This window comes from Podarcis bocagei (assembly GCF_964188305.1).
Source record: "Podarcis bocagei genome assembly, chromosome: 1".
Classification (NCBI taxonomy): Eukaryota; Metazoa; Chordata; class Lepidosauria; order Squamata; family Lacertidae; genus Podarcis; species Podarcis bocagei.
In genome coordinates this window covers 23800297-23823745 of record NC_138125.1, presented here as the reverse complement: position 1 = coordinate 23823745, position 23449 = coordinate 23800297, and the positions used below count along the sequence as shown (strand labels likewise).

The window sequence follows — 23449 nt, the reverse complement described above, 5'->3', positions numbered from 1 at the left end:
CAAAGTGGTCAGGAGAACAGCTGCAAGTCTACCAGTTTGCTGTGCTGGCTAAAAACACTTTTTAATAATAATAATAATAATAATAATAATAATAATAATAATAATAATAATAAGAAGAAGAAGAAGAAGAAGAAGAAGAAGAAGAAGAAGAAGAAGAAGCTTAAACAAATCTTAGTTTAAAAGGCATTTCCAAATCTTCAGTATGATATATTTCTTACCTGCCCTTCTCCATGAGGTCCTAGGATGGGTTACAACAATTTAAAAATGCAATATTAAAATGTAGTGGGTAAAATGTTGGGATTTAGACTGGATAGACCAAGATTCCAAGGCCAGGAAATGAAAATGGCAAAATAAAGGCAAGTTTTATTACCATGCATGTAGGAAAAGGCCAATGACCAGATGGAACCTTACTCTAGTATCTCTAAAGAAAGAATGTGTTCAATTTCAGAAAATCTTTTTGTGAGTTGAAGGAACACAATTCATAATGGCTGATAGCATGTGTTTTACATTTGGTTCACTTATTGAAAAGATGTCATACTGGAGCCCAAGGAATAGGAAGAAACATCAAAATGATGGTTTCGCAAACACCTTGTGAATCTGGCCAGCCCAAATGATATACTCACTTATGCTTTAGAGATATGATTGACTCATAGCAAACCCAATACTTTGTTTGGATGCAAGACACTATTTGCTATGTAGGTAAAGGTAAAGGTAAAGGACCCTGGACGGTTAAGTCCAGTCAAAGGTGACTATGGGGTGCAGCACTCATCTCACTTTCAGGCTGAGGTAGCCGGCATTTGTCCACAGATAGCTTTTCGGGTCATGTGACCAGCATAACTAAACCGCTACTGGCGCACGGAGGACCATGAGAGAAACCAGAGCACACAGAAACGCCATTTACCTTCCTGCCACAGCGGTACCTATTTATCTACTTGCACTGGTATGCTTTCGAACTGCTAGGTTGGCAGAGGCTGGGACAGAGCAGCGGGAGCTCACCCCATTGCACAGATTCAAACTGCCGGCTTTCCGATTGGCAAGCCCAAGAGGCTCAGTGTTTCAGACCATAGCGCCACCCAAGTCCCTTTGCTGAAATGTGTAGAGGTGTCTTGCATTCAAACGTTGCATTGGGTCAGACATGACTGCTTAACACCTTATAGGACACTCTCTCTGAGACCTGCCATCCCTTTGAATAATAGCATCCTTAGTCCCCTTTATTTACGTGGTCTAGACATACATTTCCCCCCAATCCATCATGCAGAAATCACAAACTGTTTTGCTTTGTTTTAAAGACACTTCCTCCCAAAGTATTACATACCTAAACATTGGCCTTCTAAAAGCCAGTATCCTTCTGTGCAGGAGCAAGTATATCCTCCCTCAGTGTTGATACAGATTTGGGTGGGGTTGCACTGGTGTGATTCAGACGCACATTCATCAACATCTGCAATTCAGAGAATAATCAAGCATTACATGATTATTCAGATACAAAAGCATTTGTCACAACTGCAGAGTCCCATTCCTATAATCAAATATATAAAAGATCCATCTGAGAAAGCAAGGAAGAAGAATGCCAAATACATTTGGAGCAGTTTTAACCACAGTCTCTGAGGCACTGAAGAAAATTCAGTATTGTACTCTCCATGCCAAGGTACTGAGTGCAGGAGAATCATTGACAGTTCGTGAGAAACATGTCCACCCAACAGATGCTCTGTCTCTTATAGGGCTGATTCAATGACAAAAGTTATTTCCAGTTTCTTTGATATCATGCTACATCTACTTGTTGCTTTCCTGGTAAATAACATTTCTGAACACAGACCAATTGGGAATTTGTAACCCGTAATAAAAACGCCTTCTTCAATCAGACCTTTTGTTTGCCTGATCTCCAGAGCACTAGGGCTGTATTCCTAAGCATACTTGCAGCATGATGTAGCAGGTTCCTTAGAAGTAAGTCCTCAGAGTTCAATGGGACTGACAGCACTGTCTTACACATGCCTACAAACAATTCCCATTGTGTTCAGCGGAGTTTACAGCCGGGTAACTGCATTAAGTTGAAACCTAAGGATGCTTCCAGACTGTTCTTCGGTGGGTGGGATGGTACACTAGAAAATTCAGGTTTGGCAGTTAGAGTGGATTTGGCACAATAAACTGCCTCCCCTTCATTTGATACAAACACCATAAAGAATAAATGCTCAATAAGATTACAATTAGCGATGGGGGAGAAATTTGATTCTGCTTACATTTAAGGGCAAATCCACTGAATTTTCAGAAGCTATACATGAATTGAAATGAAACCATCCTGCAAAATTCACACTTGACTTCCGAGTTTAGCAACACAGTTCTTCAACCAAGTAACACGTACAAAAATGCATACATTGGGGAAATGCGCACAAAATGCAAAAATGAGTGAAAATAACTTCAAAAAATGCATGAAATGAGAGAAAATTGATTGCAAAAAATTTGTATATTAGGCAAAATTGCATCCTATGGGTAGAATTCAATGTTGCACTGTGATGAACGATCCATTAGTGCAAGGATTTCTGCTAGTCAGATGGAGCCAGCTCCCCTCCTGCCACTATATGCTGTTTTGGGGCTTCTTCTGACCCTCCAGAGTCAATTGGGAGGGGCACCTGGACAGGGGAGAGGAAGAAAGGTCCTACAGTGGTGCCTCGCAAGACGAAATTAATCTGTTCCGCGAGTCTCTTCGTCTTGCGGTTTTTTCGTCTTGCGAAGCGCGGCTATTAACGGCTTAGCGGCTTTAAGAAAAAGGAAACAAACTCGCAAGAAATTCGTCTTGCGGAACGACTCAAAAAACGGAAAACTCTTTCGTCTTGCGCGTTTTTTGTCTTGCGAGGTACCACTGTATTGTGCTAGTAAGATTCATTGTGCTGGCTTCCACAAGCCTAACTATTTTTTGAATGTCATTCAAAGATGTATATATTAGGAGATATTTGCATTATAATGCTGACGAATTTTCTTGAGGTCTTAAGGTTTTGCAAACTGATGTGGAAATGTGGAGAACTCAACCTAAGACTGGAAAAACGAGAAACCAAAATCGACACATTCATCCAGCCTTAATTTCACATCCTATACACCCGTTGGGGTCAAAACACGTTACTTCAAATGCTCTGCCTTTCTTCTCCCTTTTAAAGCTAAAGGTAGCTTTGCAAGTCCTGATCTGGATTAGGACTGCAATGCAGAAGGGGGTGGGTTAACACATTTCCTTTTGTTGCTTCCCTGCTGAAAATCCACCCCCACCCTTGCAGTTTGCAGCAAATGGCAGTGCATAGCAAACTTTCTGTGGAGGGTGAATCTTCACTGGAGAAATTAATGTCGCTGTCCTCCTTGGTGCAGGGACATGTTCTTTTCCCCCTTTTTTCTTGCTCATGTTACTCCTTTAGATTCTCTAACCTTACCTAAATGGCTGACTGCTCCCATGTAAACCTGCCCATTCACATCTATAATCTTTGGACATCCTTCTCTGAGTGCCCCTGCAAGGTTAGGACAACAAAACAGGGCCTCTTCTGTAATGGTGCCTTATTTGTGGAACCCCTTGCCTGCCTGGCACTCGTACTTTGGGGGTTTTGGGTGCCTGTCCAAAATGGTTTAATTCAGCCAAGCTTGAAGTGACAGACTGCTGGGGTTCCACGTGCAAACACTTATGTGTAACTCAAGATCTATACATACAAGTGCTCCAAGGACATTCTTTGGCACCTTTTTGTTCCTTGGAAAATTGCCAGCAAGAGCAAATGGAACGGAGGGCATTGTGCAAACATCACTTCCCCCACTCTCTTGAACATTACGTTATATAAATATGGGAATAAACTGCTTAGTTTTGTGCAACTCACTGATTTCCTGCCAGGTCGTTTTGCTATGAACACAACTGAAATATATGGCAGAAACACTGCTTAACAAGTCTCTACTGCTTTTCACCTCCAGTGTAGTTTAAAAGGACTAATGAATGGGCTATGGTGAAGTGCCAATGGTGCTGCACACATAAGAACTGGTGAGCCAATTTCGTCATTGGCGGTATGTAAGTCCTGCAAAGGTAAGCTTCTTTTCATTTTCCAGTATCACTCTAGAATCAGGCCTTACAGAATAGATCTTGAGTTCCATGTAAGTGTTTGCATGTGGGACCCCAGCAGTGAATCTCTTATCAGGAATAAGGGCTGCCAGAAACCAGTGGGATATAGAGAGGACGGTATAATCTCCTTTTGGAAATCACCCCACACCCCACCAAAGAACAAAAAGTTGACATCCTGATTTGGTCTCTGGTAAAAAAAATCCTTGAAAATGAACATTTTAAGTCTCCCCTTGATAACTTTGTTTTTGCTAAGAAGATTGTCTTCTAAATTTCTGCCTACATATCTTTGGCTACAACTGGAATCAACTGGTGTGTTTTTGTGTGTGTGTGTTTTTGCAGATGCTAAATTCATTCTCTTTTATATAGCCAGCCTTTCTGATATACTAAAATTGTCATCCCGCTTGCCTTTAAAATATTAACCTGTGTCTTCCAATACTATGCCTCATTTTAGTATGCAAATAGACATGATCCTGTCAGAGTTACAGTATACACTTGGAAGTCACACTGATTTCAGTTACAGAATTAAGCACATTAATATACAGTATGCAGTGTTTTTTTCCCTTTAAAAATGTTTAGGGGTACTCTCATTTTGACTCAAGAAAATCACCATTTTATAGTTCAAATTGGGAAAAATAAATACAGTGGTACCTCGGGTTACATATGCTTCAGGTTACATACGCTTCAGGTTACACACTCCGCTAACCCAGAAATAGTGCTTCAGGTTAAGAACTTTGCTTCAGGATAAGAGCAGAAATCGGGCTCCGGCGGCGCAGCGGCAGCAGGAGGCCCCATTAGCTAAAGTGGTGCTTCAGGTTAAGAACAGTTTCAGGTTAAGAACGGACCTCCAGAACGAATTAAGTACTTAACCCGAGGTACCACTGTACAGTAAATGGACAAAAGTACAAAGTTTCACAAAATGTTTAAGGGTGCGCGTACCCCTGTGTCCCCCCAGAAAATAAAGGACTGAATATATGCATATCAATCTGTTGAACCTAATAGTTTGGACACTGAAATTTGCCTTTAAACAGGTGTTGAGAGAGTTGGTCTTGGATGGTTCCCAACCTATCAGGCTGTCCATGAAAAAATAACACTGCCCAAACACAGCAGTGATTTGCATTTTGGCTGTGGTTTGTACTTTAGGAATGTAGCATTGTTAAGTGCTCCTTCTTACCAAATGCAATTATCTTGAGAGGAAGGAGGGGGGACTAAGAGAAAGTGTATTATTTCACTGCAGAAAAATCTACAAGAAAGAACTTTATTTTGTCAGTGTCCCAAAATATAGTGGCAAAGGGGTTTCGAGGGAACTTCATATCAGATACGAGATTCCGAACCTTTTCTAGAATCATCATTTTAAAGTAATATGAGCTACTTTTTCTTTTTCACCAACCATTATAAATTAAATAGTCAGATGAGAACAAAACTTTAAAAACTGCCTCCTTAATGGGGGACTAAACTAATTTGTGGGTAATATTAACCTAATCATGCATATTAGGAAGACTGTTGATTTTTTTCCCCATTAGTAAGCTTTCCCAGGGGCATCTGGCAAACCACTGGATTGCTAGATAGATAGATTGCTAGACTGGATAGGTCCTTGGTTTGACCCAGCAAGGCTCTTATCATCATTATGTTCTATGCATGTTGCTATACTTCTTTGGGAAACTTGGAGAAATGAGAAGAGGGGAACTGAGCTAGTAGATTTCGCCAAATAGTGATTAGTTTACATTCCCACTAATGCGTGAACTTCTTGACGGTACAGTTGAACTGAGTCATTAAAGCTTTCGCTCCAAGGCTTTTCGGAAGGCCAGCAAAATATTGGATGCAGCTGAGGGCGCTTCAAAATTGTTTCCACTGCTCTTAAAATCTTGCACCTCTCTTCACCCTTATGATGATGCTTCTTAAGGTTGCATTGCTCTGCCTATCCATTATTCAGAGTTAAACCTTCAGATCACTGAAGCTTGTTTCAGAGGAATGAACTGTGTCAATGAAGCAAAGAAAACCACACTGAGCATTTCACAACTGCTGGCCCAGTTGTACCCCTGTCTGGACAGGGATAACATATTTCTCTTGTCTATGCTTTGGAAACCTCTAGGTTAGATTATTGCAACATGTTATACGTAGGGCTAGGGACACGGGTGGCGCTGTGGGTAAAAGCCTCAGCGCCTAGGGCTTGCCAATCGAAAGGTCGGCGGTTTGAATCCCTACGGTGGGGTGCGCTCCTGTTGCTCGGTCCCAGCGCCTGCCAACCTAGCAGTTCGAAAGCACCCCCGGGTGCAAGTAGATAAATAGGAACCGCTTACTGGCGGGAAGGTAAACGGCGTTTCCGTGTGCTGCGCTGGCTCGCCAGATGCAGCTTTGTCACGCTGGCCACGTGACCCGGAAGTGTCTCCGGACAGCGCTGGCCCCCGGCCTCTTAAGTGAGATGGGCGCACAACCCTAGAGTCTGTCAAGACTGGCCCGTACGGGCAGGGGTACCTTTACCTTTACGTTATACGTAGGGCTACCTCTGAAGACGGTTCAGACACTTCAGTGGGTGTTGGCTGGCATGGGGGAATTTCCACAACTTCTCTACAATTTCACCACATCATCTCCATGACATTGTCACACTGGCCATGATTGGTGGATACTGGCTGTGTTGCCATGCCCTCCGGGATGCTACCATGCTGTAGTGTAGCATATGGCATGCATTGTGCTAGTGCATCAGAGTACACCCTTAAAAAAAAAACCCTTTAAAATCCTTAAACACTCAAGGGTACTCTAACCCAGTGTTTCCCAACCACTGTTCCACGGCACACTAGTGTGCTGCGAGATGTTGCCTGGTGTGCCGCGAGATGTTGCCTGGAGGGAGGCGGGCGAGTCAGGCGGCGAGAGGCGGGGCGGCGGCGGCGAGGAGAGGCCGCCCAGCGCGGGGCTCTCGCCGTCTGCCTGCCTGGCTGCCTGCGAGCTCGGCGGGCAGCGCCTCCGTCCGCAGCGCCCGCCTCGCGGTTCTCATTTCCTGCCCCTGCCAAAGTTCACCCAGCCAAGCCGCGCTCTCCTTCCTGCCTCGCTTTGCTGCCTCCTCCCCCCCCCACCCCCAAAGCTTGGAGGTTCCCCGGCAAGGGGGAGGGAAAAAAATTGAAACTTACACTTCCGTGCGTCCCTCCCGGCGTGACACTGCGCGCTGACGTCACGGGGCTGTAATGGTGGTGTGCCTCGAGATTTTTTTCATCAAACAAGTGTGCCTTTGCCCAAAAAAGGTTGGGAAACACTGCTCTAACCAACCACAGAAAAATGCACACTTTTTTTAAAAAAGGGAGCTGCTTGAATTTATGTTCCTAACATGTTTCCATGATACCTTTACTACAAGGGATTGTACATAAAGCTCCCTTCATGAGGAATCTGTTCTATGAAGTGGGGGTTTCAGTGACCTTAAGTAAACCAGTCTATCAAACTTATTGATAAACATATCATCAAAACACATTAACAACAATCCTAGCACCAGTTTCTCTCTCTTTTTTTAAAGGTGCCACATCCCCATTATAATGATTGTCCCTTTCTGCATCTTTTCCAGATCTGCAATATTCTTTTTGAGAAGATACGCTTCTGAATACCAGCTGCTGGAAACTGCAGGTTAGGAGAGTGCTCTTGTGTCGGATCCTGCTTGCAGGTTTCCCACAGGCATCTGTGAAAACAGGATGCTCAGCTAGATGAGCCATGAACCTGATCCATCGGGCTCTTCTTCTGATAAACTCACTCAGATTGTAAGCTCTTGGCTCACAGTCTATCTATCATCTATCCATATATATTTCTATCTATCTATCATCTATCTATCTATCTATCTATCTATCTATCTATCTATCTATCTATCTATCATCTATCTATCTATCTATCTATCTATCATCTATCTATCTGTCATCTATATCTATAGATCATCATCATCTATCAATCTTTGAGCACCTAATACACTTTTACCACTTAATATTAAATGATAGAATTTTAGCCTTTGGCATCTGGCTAACACAAGATCCTCAGACATTGTCAGTAACTCTGGCCTAGCCTGAAAACAATGGGAATTGGGAAGAGCTTTGTTTGAAAGGGTAAATTTCTCACTGATGTCTGTAATCCACCAATTTTGCCACCTCCCTCTGGGGAAGTCTTGATGGGCTCTGAGAAAAAAGAAGACTGCCTATTCTTGCCTGGCCAAGGCATTGTGATCTTTGGCCTTGTGGAAGCTAGATGACTTATCCAGGAGAAAATAAATTGCTTTTAAAATTTCATTCAATTTTGGGGTCTGTTCGTCAGCCAGATGTGCTCCTAGTGAAATCTCCATAAAGCTAAGGTAATTCTTCTCTAAGCAATGTGGCTTTAGGGCTTAGAATCATAGAGTTGGAAGAGACCACAAGGGCCATCAAGTCCAACCCCCTGCCAAGCAAATAAGTTGTAGTGGATGAAAGCCAGTCCTGGAGAAAAAATCTTTGAGAATTATTGGCTTAAAGAATTTAACAGCTGTGTCCTCATTACCATTAATGCACCAAAGTGATGCAGTATTCCTTTCTAACTTACACATCACAAAGCCTTCTTATTCTTTTTTTTTTTTTGCATGTTCCAGGTAGTATTGCCAACTGGAAATGCATTTAACCCCAGCTCAAATAATGTTTTAAACTCCAATTTAGCATTTATTCCCCAGTGCCTTCTGAGCTGAACATTGTGATCAGGGAGAGAGACCTGTAAGTGGGAGTGGCAAGAAGGACAGTGATATAGATCAGGGTGCTCTCAGTGGTGGCACCCTGTTTACTGAACTCCCACCCACCCAGTGAAATCAGTCAGCCTCCCATTTTGGCCACGTTCAAGAGGAATGTTAAGATTTACATATTTGTCCCTGTCTTTGGGGCATAATTATGCTTGAGGTTTCTGCACTGAAGGGATTAATTGCTGTTCCTTTCAGTCTGATCGATGTTTATAATGTGTTTATGGGTCTTTGGACCACAATAAAGATTTATTATTATAATGTGTCAATGTTTTATTGTGTTATCTTACATTTTTAGCTGCTCCAAGATCCCTTTGGGATGAAGGGTGGGATTTAAAAAAATTGAACAAAAGTTTTTTTTTTGGGGGGGGGGAACACTGGGAAATGTGTCAGCTTGAAACTCTTAACCACTATATGCCAAGTAGGATATAAAAATAAATGAAAAAAATATGTAAGAGAGCCCAATGGCATGTGATGTTGAGTTGCTTGTCCCTGTGTTGTTGCTTTTACTTTGATGAAATGCACGGAGGCTGCAAAGTAAAGAGAAAAACCAGCATGTGTGCAAAAGAGGGGGTTCTGAACCCTTTCCATTAGAGTAGCCAGGGCCTCTTTTCAGTGGGAACTCACCAGAACTGAGTTCTGGCACCTCTCAGGTGGGAGCCATTGCCATTATAAGAGAACAAGGGAGATGTTAATGTTGAGCTCTGGCACCTCTTTTTCTAGAAAAATAGCACCGAGAGTAGCCATGTTAACCTTTAGCTGAGAGAGTGCAAAATACCATGTGGCGGCAGCATGGGCTTCACCTGATTTCGGGGTTTGCCAATGCTGACAGTCAGATGATCGGCAGCACTCCCAAAGGCACAGAGCTTTGCAGGTGCCATTTTCTTCCTCTGATCATTCTCACCTCTCTCTTCAGCAATTTTCAGATTGCAAGTTCCTCAGGGAAGATGGGAGCAATCCAGCTTCTTGGTAACGGCCTAAGTACGTTAAGGTAACAAAGGAAGTGGCTCTGTGCCAGAGAGCAGATAGGGGCCCTTCCCTCTCCTTCAACTGGCTGGTTGTTAGAAAGACTAAAGTCAGAGATGAATGCTAGAGAGAGAGCTGGGCTTGCTGCAGGCAGAAGCCTGAAAGGGAGAAAATGCTTGGTTTCTGTTTGAATCCAGGGCTGTGGCTATAGGATAAGCAAGACCTTCTTGGGGCACAGTGGTACCTCGGGTTAAGTACTTAATTTGTTCCGGAGGTCCGTACTTAACCTGAAACTGTTCTTAACCTGAAGCACCACTTTAGCTAATGGGGCCTCCTGCTGCTGCCGCGCCGCCGGAGCACGATTTCTGTTCTCATCCCGAAGCAAAGTTCTTAACCTGAAGCACTATTTCTGGGTTAGCGGAGTGTGTAACCTGAAGCGTATGTAACCTGAAGCGTATGTAACCCGAGGTACCACTGTAGTAATACTGTGAGCCCCTCTATCATAGGCTCAGGTTGTATGCATGTGTAAATAAACCATATATTCCGAACACACCAAAGTCTCCACTGTCCCTTATTCCAAGCAAACCAAAAACCCTGTGTAAGCGCCCGTAACCCCTGCAATCTCACACTGCTCAGAGATTGAGGTGATGTGCAGCAATATTGATATGAGTGAACAACGACAAAATCCTTTGACCTTCATGGGTTAATCATACAGAATGTTCTGAAGCAAGAGAGAAAATGCAATTAGGCTTTGGGTCACAGCTAATCCACATAATGATGGGAAATGTAGCCAGGGGGAAATGTCAAGCTGCCTTCGGGTGAGTCAGAAAACAACTTTTTGCATAAACAATTTCAACACTAATATGATCCCATCAACAAGTACTTCAGAGTCAATAAAGCATCAAATACTTGACCGTCAAACATGGGGAGAGGAGCGCAGATCTCATCGATGTGTGTACATGCCAGTTACAAATGATCACACTGGAGGGAGATTCCTAAGGAAGGTTTACTAAACTCTTTTAGAAGCTCTGCCTCCCATTTTCAGAACTTGCACCACTGTCAGTCTTCTATGGATTCTTCTTCACAGCTCATATGGAAAACACATTTGATCCATCATCATCTGTCATTAATCATCAAAGCTTTGGAGTAAATCATAAAACAAAGATCTTGGATATTAGCTATAAATGTACTCATTTATTTATAACACATGCATATTGCCCCCCACCCCTTCAGCTAAAACCATAGCGGTTCACAGCATGAAAGTTAAGATATAAAACACAATATAGAAGCATAAGAGCCTGCTGGATCAGACCAGTGGCCCATCTAGTCCAGTGGCCAACCAGAAGCATAAAAGCAGGACCTGAGTTCAGCAGCATCTTCCCTACTTGTGATTTGCAGCAACTGGACCCACATCTGCATAGTAGCTGTGGACAACTGTGTCCTGAGTCATCCAACATAGGATGTCCTTGAGTTCTGGTTTTATGAGAGAGAGAAGAACAGTGCATAGTTATCAACTATGAACTTGTTCCCACAGGGGGCAGTGATGGCCACCAGTCTGGTTGGCTTTAAAAGAGGACGAGACAATTTCATGGAGGACAATGCTCTCATGACTATGTTCTACCTCCACTATCAGAGGCAGTGTGCTGGGAATTGCAGGTGGAAACAGGGCTGTTGCACTCATGTCCTGCTTGCCGACTTCCCACAGGCCTCTGGCTGGCTCCAAGAGAACAGGATGCTGGATTAGATTAGCCTTTACCCTGATCCGCCATGCTCTCCTTATGTTCTTCTTTTGTGCAAAGAGGTTCAATCACAGGCATCTCCAAGAAGGGCTGGGAAAGAGCCTCTGTTTCAAACCCCGAAGAGCCACTGCTATGCTGAGCTAGACAGGCCAATAGTCTGAGTCAAGGCAGCTTCCTATGGCTCTAATATAGGATAAAACAGCTAAAAGCATCTACAATATCACAACAATACACAATGCAGTAATAACAAAACCAATAATCTCTTTTAGCAAACAATCCAGCACAAAGACTAAAACAGACCACTAAAAACACCAATCTACCCCCTCAATTAAAACCAATCCGGGAGGGGGGGAAAAACGTTTTCAAGGCATAACAAGGGTAGGATCTAGACACATACAAAAACCGTTCTGAAAATGCTTTTTTAAAAAGCCTTTAAAAAAAATAGATTGAATTTTCCATAAGGGTCACCATCGTCATCTTGTGTCAAATTGTATATTACACTTAAAAGACAATTAAAACGTTTTCTTTGAGGCTGTATAGTTGAGTCCAAGGATGGCACCAATTGTATTTCCTGAGGGAGGTCCACCATTTTGAAGCAACCACTTAAACATAACACCATTCTAAAGGGCATTACTTTTACCAGTTGCAGAGAAGTCCTCCATTCACAAACTTCCCTGATCAAGGAGTTTCACAAAGCTGACCACACACGAAAAGGACATGATCCTAACCCCCATAATTGAATTTTTTCTTCTTCCTGTGTGATACTATAGGTTTTGGCCCAGTGACCTGTGGGATTTCATGAGGGGATTTAGCTTAGGAGCCACCCAGCTCATAAATCCATTTGGGGTAAGTAAACTACCAAGAAATCAGCCATCCCAACCAAGGAAATCTTTTTGCCTCAATAGACCAGTACCAGTCAGCTGATGATATGGCATGACCCCTGTAATGCTTCATTGGTCTGACCAAGAAAGAGACTGGTTATTATCCTCAGAAGGCAAGATTGCCAACTGGCAGTTCTGTCTAGTCTGGCATTAAGTTAGTTCAACTTCAGACGCTGTCTAAGAGAAGCCGCTGCTTCTTCTGGATCAGTTAAAAACAAAAACCAAACCTATATTGCTGGGCGTCATCAGCATAGTAATAACACCACATTCCAAATGTTCAAATGATCTTTCTCAGCTGTTTTGATACAGATGTTGAATGCTGGGAGAACAAAATGAACACCTGTGGCACTCTGCAAGACAAAGCCCTTGGGGGAGGGGGGCGCTGGTTTAAAATTCCTCAGCCAAATTCTCCAAGAATGCCTGGAAAGGACAAAGTGCAGCCCGTCAATGCTAGTCCCATTGTTCCTACCATTTCCTGAAGATGACCCAGAAAAAAGTCGTGATCTATTATACTGTAGCAGAAGCAGCAGAGGTGTCCAAAACAAATCAATCAACAGAGAAGTAGTTCTTCTACCCACCACCACATGCAGATAACTCACCAAGCCCTTTAAAAGCATTTTCAGGATACAAATACAAGTCACATTAGTGAGAGTTAAGTGTTGGATTTTTTAATGTGTGTTTGGTGTTCTTTGTCATGTCAGAGGACTGTTCTTACCCTTCTAGCTTGCACTACCACATTCCTCATCAGTGATGTGCATGAAGCGTTAGCTGGAGGTGGGGAGACAGGTTGCTTCTTTTTACAGCTGTTCACTTCAGTTCTAAAATATAATGGCCCATTGAGCCTTGCAGCTGGGGCTTGCATGGGTAGGTCCATCTGTGCAGGAGTCACTTTGCTACTTACTGGACGATGCCTGAACACATTGCATTTTCAACCTACTGCATATTCTTAACACACTCCAACAAACTGTGTTTACTACAAGGCATGCTTCGCAAAAACACTTTTCTAATCCAGCCAACAGCATGTGTAAAACTGGATTTTATGCACATATCAGTGCAGTTACACAATCAGTGGTGCTCATACTAAACACTGATGAGCACATCCTAAACCGACTGTGTACTTGCTTCCTTCAAACTTGTGGTCCAGCTGAAAGGTGGGCTGGAATTGATAAAATAATTTTTGTATCATCTTGGAATGCCTGAACATGTCCAGCCATTCTTATCACGCTGTCAAAGGATGGTAAATGAGACACAGGACAATAGTTGGTCCAATAGTAGTCACTAACCAGCAAGGACAAAGATCAAAAGCAAAAGCAGATCCACAAAAAACAACTGATGACACTTCTAGTTTAGTCTCTGTACTAATTGCACAGTATCCAAGTCACAAAGAGCTCAGCAATTTTACCTACAAATGTCTAACAATATTATTATTGCAATTATTAATTAAAATTGTTAGTTGCTTTGTCTTGCCAAGGCAACCTAGAGCAATTTACAACCAAACAACAACAAAAACCCACATAAAACCATGGGGGTGGGGCATACATTAAAACAACCCATCCACATCTAAAAAAACACAGATAGTTAAAGGCCAAATTGTCACAGTAGACTTGATTTGGTTCAGCGACTGCACTTGGGTCACTCCTGTTTGGTCCATGATTTCCAGGCATGGGTCAGACAGCTTCTTCTTTTGTCCCAACACTTTCCCTGGGAACTCCCACAATTTACTGCTGAATCTGAGCAAATATCAATTGAGTTTTCTGCAGATTGATGTTTGTCCTGATTAAGCATTAAACAGAGGGTTTTCCTGGGGGAAGCAGTGGGGCAAAAGAAAAAAAAACCTCTCGGACCTATGGCTAGAAGTAAGGAATCAAATGAAAGAAATAACCAGAAGGCATCTGGAGCAGAGCATCTGATGCCTGGCCAATGAACTAGTGTTTCTAGAAATGTTACTTGACTTCTTTCCAAGACGGGGAAGAGTGGCAGCAAAGGAAAATGGACAAGTCAATCCTAATCTAGTTTGAGGACCAGCCTGGCCAAAATATGTTACCAATATACGGGGGGGGGGATCCTAGGACAGGGAAAATTTGACAATCATTCCATATATCTGTATGCACAAGCAAAACATGAGTGATATATATATATATATATATATATATATATGCAGGTTTTGGTGTCTTCGGGTGTCTTCCCGTGTAAGAGTTGGGGTGTCTAGGCGACGTTTCGACGAGGTCTCACTCGTCATCTTCAGGCTGGTGCTTTCGGCTTCTTGTTACTGGAACAGAGCAGGATCTCAGTGTTTGAGTTCCTATAAATACTGTTGAGGGGGTGTGGTGTATAGCCTCCAACGTTGTGGGCAGAGAGGAAGTTCCCAGGTTAGTGTGCCTTTTCTTCTTTTGTTCATTAATTACTTGAGGGATATCTTGAGTGATTTCTTGAGTGATAATCTGAGTACCACTTAGGAGGGTCATTAGGTGTGGATTAGTTGCTAAAGCTTTCGTGTCTTGACCTCTTGAGCTTGTGAAAAGTTTTTCTGAGAAGATGGCTGTACTGCACTTAGTTGTGCTTTGGCTTGGCTTCGTGTATAGGGGCAAGCTGTGGTTTTGTGCCCTGTGCCAGCCAGATCTGTGTAGGGATTGCAGGGGGGTGCAGCATCCGGAGGTGCCACTATGGTTTGGCTACTGGATGGTGTCTGTAATTTATCTGTGGAGAGGGTCTGGGTTTGGGTCTGGTGTGGTTGATTGGAGATGGCGTTCTGTGTGCTTCTGGTTCTGGTGTCGGTTTTTGTGGGGAGGGCTATTTTCCAGATGTCTGGCAGGCGGGACGTATCGTCACGCTTGTTCATGTTGTGAGGGTGTTTCTCTATCTCGATGGCTTCCATGATTATTCTCTTGTGGTGGTGTTCCATGTTAAAGAGCAATTTGGAATCTGAAAAATTAATTTCGTGTCCTGTTTCTTTCATGTGTTGGTAAAGAGAGGAAGTTTTTTCTTCTTTTTTGACGGCATTCTTGTGTTCTGCGATACGTGCATTTATTCGTCTGTTTGTTTGTCCAATGTACGTGGCTGGGCAGACTTTGCAGGGTATTTCATAGACCCCTTGGTTTTCTAACTGGATTTTATCTTTGGGGTTTCTGAGGATATTGCCTATTTTTTGGTTGGTGCAAAAGGCTGTTTTGATATTGTGTTTATGGAGGATTTTCCTCTCTTTACCAACACATGAAAGAAACAGGACACGAAATTAATTTTTCAGATTCCAAATTGCTCTTTAACATGGAACACCACCACAAGAGAATAATCATGGAAGCCATCGAGATAGAGAAACACCCTCACAACATGAACAAGCGTGACGATACGTCCCGCCTGCCAGACATCTGGAAAATAGCCCTCCCCACAAAAACCGACACCAGAACCAGAAGCACACAGAACGCCATCTCCAATCAACCACACCAGACCCAAACCCAGACCCTCTCCACAGATAAATTACAGACACCATCCAGTAGCCAAACCATAGTGGCACCTCCGGATGCTGCACCCCCCTGCAATCCCTACACAGATCTGGCTGGCACAGGGCACAAAACCACAGCTCGCCCCTATACACGAAGCCAAGCCAAAGCACAACTAAGTGCAGTACAGCCATCTTCTCAGAAAAACTTTTCACAAGCTCAAGAGGTCAAGACACGAAAGCTTTAGCAACTAATCCACACCTAATGACCCTCCTAAGTGGTACTCAGATTATCACTCAAGAAATCACTCAAGATATCCCTCAAGTAATTAATGAACAAAAGAAGAAAAGGCACACTAACCTGGGAACTTCCTCTCTGCCCACAACGTTGGAGGCTATACACCACACCCCCTCAACAGTATTTATAGGAACTCAAACAGTGAGATCCTGCTCTGTTCCAGTAACAAGAAGCCGAAAGCACCAGCCTGAAGATGACGAGTGAGACCTCGTCGAAACGTCGCCTAGACACCCCAACTCTTACACGGGAAGACACCCGAAGACACCAAAACCTGCATTCCTGTACCCGTGAAAATCTACGAAAGCAAATATATATATATATATATATATATATATATATATATATATATATATATAGTTGAAATTCAATGCAAACCATAAAATCCAGTTTTCTTGCTTAGCCAAGCCATCAAAAGTCATCTCTAATGGAAATGACATAAAGCATCTAATACTTAGACTGTGAGGATACTCCAGGAAAGTATGAATTAGGAGACAAGAGGCATTTTGATTGTTGACTCCTATATGAAGTGCTGATGGACCTATTAAGAATCACTATTCTTATGTAGCTCCAGTTTGTCTTCTCACAAGGTTCTGTAAAATTCACTGAATAAACCAGTATTTCACACATTACATAGTGACAACCTGGGTTTGCTGCTGAGCGTGGCAAGAAATTGAAAGCAATCCCGACTCTCTAATAGGCAGCATTTATGCTTCTGAAATGCAGAACTAATAATTTATCTGTTCTAGCGACAAGACACAGAGAACAGCATCAACCTCAAACTTGTCTCTGCCTATGGAGTCTGGCAGTGCACTCAAATTATCTGGCCAATGTGCAAATGTTGAAGAGCCAATTCATATTTTCTATATATTTTGGCCAAACATCTTGATTATGGCATAGAACTGCAGCCAGTTTTAGGTTTGGAACCAAACCGAAGAGAAACAAACAAAGCTGAACCAAGAAATATAAGGCAGGAGCCAAGAATAGCAATCAATTTTATGTGTCAGTGTGAACGCTGCCATCTCTAGACGCTACACAGGACCTGCAGGCAACACAGTTTTCCAGAAATCTGAGGGCTGCTTTGACATTTAAACAGCACTATGGAACCCAGTTGAAACATGTTCCACATTGATGGCTGCTCCGGGCTGCAGTTCTAATGGTAGAGTGGCTTGCCACACGGATCCCCTACATAATACAGTACGATGAGATGCTGTGACACTACCAGACATGAACATGCTATATTTTATACTTGCCATACTGAACAACTGCAACACCATAACAGTTTCCTCCGCATGAACAAAATACAATGGTACCTCAGGTTAAGAACTTAATTCGTTCTGGAGGTCTGTTCTTAACCTAAAACTGTTCTTAACCTGAGGTACCACTTTAGCTAATGGGGCCTCCCGCTGCTGCTGCACGATTTCTGTTCTCACCCTGAAGCAAAGTTCTTAACCCGAGGTACTATTTCTGGGTTAGCGGAGTCTGTAACCTGAAGCGTCTGTAACCTGAGGTACCACTGTAAAGGATTTTGGCCTGGGAAGAAAAAGCGCTTAGCATGAGATGCTAAGGAGGAGAACCAGGCCTCATATAAGGGCTTAACTGGTGAAGAAACTGAAGCACGGGCTTCTCTTTAAATATCTTTAGATTGCAAGCCTGAGGGCAGGAACCGCCTTATTAGTGATCATTGCAAGCTGCTCTGGGAGTCATTTCAGCTGAAGAACGGGGCAAATAAATAAATAAGTAAATAAAGAAAATTCCAGCACAGCTTGTTCATGTGACCACAAGAGTGGGTTGCTTCAATTGTTCTGATCACCAGAGAACATGGCTATAATTAAATTGAAGAAAGAGAGAAAACTCAGATTTATCCCAACAAGACAAACTCAGGTGGGGAAGTTGTGACTCTCTAGACCAGGGGTCTGCAACCTTTAAGACAAAAAGAGCCACTTGGACCGAAGGGAAAAAAACTGGGAGCCGCAAAACCATTGCGACATTTAAAACAGTGGGGAGTGTCGGGGCACACAATGCGCCTCCTCCCCTCGCTAGTATCCGCCCCGGAGCCGCGGCAAAGGTGTAAAAGAGCCACATGCGGCTCCGGAGCCGCGGGTTGCTGACCCCTGCTCTAGACTCTAACTCCCATCAGCCCCAGCCAATATCGCGTTTGGTGAGCGATGATGGGAGCAGCAACTTGTGGAGGGCCCCCACTCCACCCCTCTCCACTTTACATCATGGCTGGGAGGGAGACAGAATCGTGCACTCGTGTTCTTCAAACCTGTGTGCATAATAAAGCATTTCAGTATTTTCTTGAATGTCCATCCATATGCTCTGTAAGCTAATGATTATTTAGGATTGTGCAAATACACTGCTACATGTAATAATAACAACAACCTTATTATTTGTACCCCGCCCATCTGACTGGGTTGCCCCAGCCACTCTGGGCACCACTTTTTCTACCAGTGAAAAGTGCAAAAATCTGTGAGAAAATGGCCATTACCCTAATGTGCAACTACCCATGTTTCCCAAGGCAATAAGTACATGTGCAGATGCCCTCTGTGGAATAGAGAGACCCCACAGATCCCCCCCCCCAATCATTTAGTGACTTGTAAAGAAAACTTGCTAATGGGCCAAGATCATTTGTTCATTCCTTGCATTCTTTTACCCAGCATGTAAAATGGTTCCCATGCTATGTTAAATTACTATCAGAACAGACTGAACTAACAGACACATGCTGAATTTAATGGACTTGGCAATCCTGAAATTAGGAGAAAAAGAAAAGCTTCAACAGAAGGAAAGCAAGGAGAGTGAACAGTGTGGAGAATAAGCAACTAATAAAGAAAGCTGGTCAGACACAGTGATGAACTATGTTTTAGTGTTATATGAATTTCTCTTGGTTTTGTGGGCTCCACCCTCCCTTCTGGCACAAATGCAAGCAGAAGACTGAAAGCTTTGGCTTTCAATTCTAACTAACCATGTTTACTCATTATATCTGCACCCAGACAAACTGTAATTTGTCTTAACTATGGTTTAGCAAAACATGCTGTGTGTGCGCGCACACACACACACACGAGCCCAAGTGTTGTAACTACATCCAGCAAACCAGATCAATGATATGTACTGTACTGTACAGTACCGGACAGATTCAGATATCTGAAATCAAATTTCCACTTAGCCACGTCTCTGTCTAATATAACTCTCAGGGTTCTTAAGAAGTTAATATGAGTGAGAGAGACACTCTGTACACTCCCTGACCTCCCTGAAGGAAGGTCTGGATAAAAATGCAATAAATAATTCAACTCTGCAAACCGAAACAGTGTGAGCAAAATCTTCCAAACTGGCCCTGGTCCATACAATCCATGGCCTCTCTGTTCAATACTCTTGATAGCTATTTTCTTACTAGACCCACTGCTTGAGAGGATATGGGACACAGTTTTGCCTCATGGAATTTAGAAGTCCCTTTGTTCACGTAGTCAGGCCCTGCCTGTCTTCCAATTGTAGTGTGGATTTTGCCTGGCAGGAGGAGGCTGAGAGCCAATTGTATCAAGACAAGCGCATGGAAACATGAAAGCATGAAAGCTGCTCACTCCTTCATTGTTTTCATGACCAAACAGCTGTCCACACAAACCAAAATTGGACTTCAAAGTATTTTATCTGGTTCCTAGGTAAAACTGTTACCCACAATTTATGTGGTAAGGAGAATAAATTTATTTTCAAAAGTTATGAGAGATGTATCAAGATATCCCATACTGAAACAGATCACCTCTTTTTGGGGTTTTCATTTTTTATTTTTAGGAGGTTACATACACTGGCTGAAGAGAGACGATATGAAGCCACGTATATATACACACACACACCTGTGCTGCTGCTTTATGTATGCCCCTAAAAGTCAAGGGATTTCTACCAATCTCTTCTTTTAAAAAAACCAAAAACTTTTTAAGAGCAAAAAAGACCTTGACAGAACAAAGAATAGCTAAAATATGAATTCACAATCATATTAACAATTCAATTATTTGTTTTATTCCCACATTTTTTGGAAACAAAATATTGCAAACCTATTCTAAGAAACATAGGCTGAGCACAGATAAACAAGCAAACAACAAAAATAATTTCATCATAACTTATTCCAAGAGACACCAGCCAAAACAGATTTACAAACCTATTCCAAGGAACAGGAGCCAAAGAGGGAGAGGGAAGGAAAGAATATTGTTTTAATATGACCTTGGGGGGATAGCTATATATTTATTTATATTATCTCTAGCACCACTTTTCTGCCTATATCGTTATTCCAATATAAAGTAAAACCTTTCCATCTACTTATTATGTTTTCCCCCTAGCCATTGAAACATCCCAATTTTATTTTATTTGTACTCTGAAATAAATAGCAATATTAAAAAAAAAATGAAGATTAAAAGTTTTGGCCTGCTAATTTACTGGAGAGCTTCATAATGCCAAAAATGGAATTGAAAAATAAAAGTTTTTTGCCTGGGAAAAGACATAAGGAGAATGCACTTAATATGAGATGCAGAATGCTGATAAGGATGAGTTTCAGTCTCCTGTTTCTACAACTTTCCCATCTCCCTAAATTTAAAATTGTACTGCTGCTCCAATTCTTATTTTCCATTTCCCTGCACTCAGACCTTCCCAAAGGAAATAACAATAGAAGGGTTATAGCTGCTACCTTTTTACATATGGGGAAATAGTTGTATGGCAGACAGATGTTCACCAGGTGAAACATTTTTCATCAGTGCTGTTTCATGCCAGGAGATACCAGACCAGTTCCATTTGTGTCTCACATGGAATTCTGAAAGGCACAGATCTCTTCTTCCCGAAATGTGGCAAGTATAGGAACTTAATAAGTTGCCTTATACCAAATTAGGCTATTGATCCATTTAGCTCAGCACTGTTTACACTGACCAGAAGTGTTTCTCCAGGGTTTCAAACAGGATATTCCCAGCAATATCTGAAGATGCTAGAGAATAAACCAGGGATCTCCTTCATGCAAAAGCAGATGTTTTACCACTAAGCTACAGCCCTTCCCCAGCAATGCATACCTTAGAATCCCCCATTGCTGGGAGATGAAACAACCACAGCATCATCTGCTCATTAATATCCAATGACCACTGATGGCTGGGGGCTACTAGCTATATGTCATATCCAACCTGCTTTGCGGGGAAGGACAGTGAAGAAAAGAGTTTGTTTTTTTAATGTACTCAGCAATAGATAACCAAGTCATAGAATCACAGAATTGTAGAGTCAGAAGAGACCCTGAGGACCATCTAGTTCAACCCTTTACAATGCAGGAATATGCAGCTATAATAATAATAATAATAATAATAATTAATAATAATAATAATAATAATAATAATAATAATAATTTATTATTTATACCTCACCCATCTGGCTGAGTTTCCCCAGCCACTCTGGGCAGCTCCCAATCAAGTGCTAAAAAAAGTACAGCATTAAATATTAAAAACTTCCCTGAGCAGGGCTGCCTTAAGATGTCTTCTGAATGTCAGGTAGTTGTTTATCTCTTTGACATCTGATGGGAGGGCGTTCCACAGGGCGGGCGCCACTACTGAGAAGGCCCTCTGCCTGGTTCCCTGTAGCCTCACTTCTCACAATGAGGGAACCGCCAGAAGGCCCTTGGAACTGGACCTCAGTGTCTGGGCTGAACGATGGGGGTGGAGACGCTCCTTCAGGTATACTGGGCCGAGGCCATTTAGGGCTTTAAAGGTCAGCACCAACACTTTAAATCGCGCTTGGAAACAGACTGGGAGCCAATGCAGATCTCTCAGACAAGGAAGCAAATCCCATAGAAAGCTACTGTCTGAACTTCCTACCAGCTGAGGAAGAGGAGAGCATGGGATTTTCTCTTTGTTTTCCTTTTATCACTTTTCCTAGGTTTCCCCTTCTGTTACAAATGATTTCCCCCCTTTCCTTACCCATTTCCATGTTTTCATATCTTTGCTTTTTCATGCAGCCACTCTGCATTAAACATTTTAGCAGGAAAGCTGCTTCTTCTTTTTTTCAAAAGTCTACGCATTGCGTTTCTTTCTAACAATTCTGAACGAGGATTACGAAAATCATTGTGAAGCAGGAAATGGCAGGGGTGGGGTGAAGGGAAATTGGAAGCGACTTTCAGCTTAGCTTATGAATGTGTAATGAAAGAACGTGAGGCTTTGCTTCAGTCACGGTGTGCCAAGGAGGGATACTGAACAAAAGGGTCATTATTATGGCTGAGCATTCTAAGAGCTTACAAGAAAAACAGTCAGAAATGGAATAAGTTAAAAGGGGTCACAGCCAGATCAAAAACGTTGGCCTAGATTTAGTGCTTTATGCTTTGCTTCAGGAATGCAATTTACTCCCACCTGGATCCAAGCAACTTCATAGCAGTTGTGTCTATGGTGGTATTCCCCCGTACACGTAGATATGTCTAGCTTGCTTGCTTGGGCTGCAATGCCCTAATCCATGTTGTTTAAGCATTTTTTTAAATCCTTCACTCATGTTTCAAATATGTCAAACATGCAAATGGCAGAGCTCCTCTTGGTAACATGATTCATGTCAATTCAGCACTTGTATAAACCATGTGAGTTACTCCAAAGTATGGGGCATACGGGGTGTATGGGGAGAGGCACTATCTCTGCTGGGGGAAGCATCATGCTCCTTCTGGGGTTGTTCAGCCACCACTGGTCCCTACCATGCACTCAGCTCTCATTTGTTGCTCCTAGAAGCTGCCAGTATGTAACAGTAGCCACACCCAGGGCAACAGCTTTGACTGGTCGGCTAAACCAGGTGAGGGTAGCCGATAGGTCATAAACCCTTGGTGAGTCTTGTCTACCTCCTGCATGTGAAGACAAGTTCTGGCAGATTGAGCGAACAAGACCAATAGTGGGTCCCATGATCAAGAAGGCAGTTTCTGCATGTGTTGTTGAAGGAAATGAAGGGCAGATGGGGCTCAGGAACCTGAGAAGGTAGCCCATCTAGGAGTTGGGTCATTTCCACAGAATGGAAGATGGCAGGATCCCCAAGGATGTGCTCTATGGAGAGCTGGATTCAGGCACCAGGCCCATTGGCAGACCAACTCTAAGATGTCTGCAAACGAGACATGATGGCTGGCAACATCAACCCCGCTGTGTGGGAATCCCATGCAGATGACCATAGTGCCTGGAGACAGACAGAGAGGTTGTGTATCCACAGCAGTGACCGGAAGAGGAATAACCTCTGGAATGAGCTCAAAGAGAAGAAACGGCATGGTGCACCTGCATCAGCACAACTGGACGCCTTCATCTGCCCTAGCTGCAGTAAAACATGTCTCTTCCATATTGGTCTCTACAGCC

The 23449-nt window shown here is 42.8% G+C and overlaps 1 protein-coding gene across 2 annotated transcripts in view; it reads right to left on the bottom strand.

The window, feature by feature from the left end:
• FBLN5 (fibulin 5) overlaps nucleotides 1-23449 on the bottom strand; it is a 61151-nt gene that overhangs the window by 14579 nt on the left and 23123 nt on the right. For both annotated transcript variants that reach the window (XM_081173866.1, XM_081173867.1), the window contains one exon: nucleotides 1316-1438. In XM_081173866.1, the coding sequence (XP_081029992.1) occupies nucleotides 1316-1438 (123 nt within the window). The remainder of the gene's footprint in view (nucleotides 1-1315; nucleotides 1439-23449) is intronic.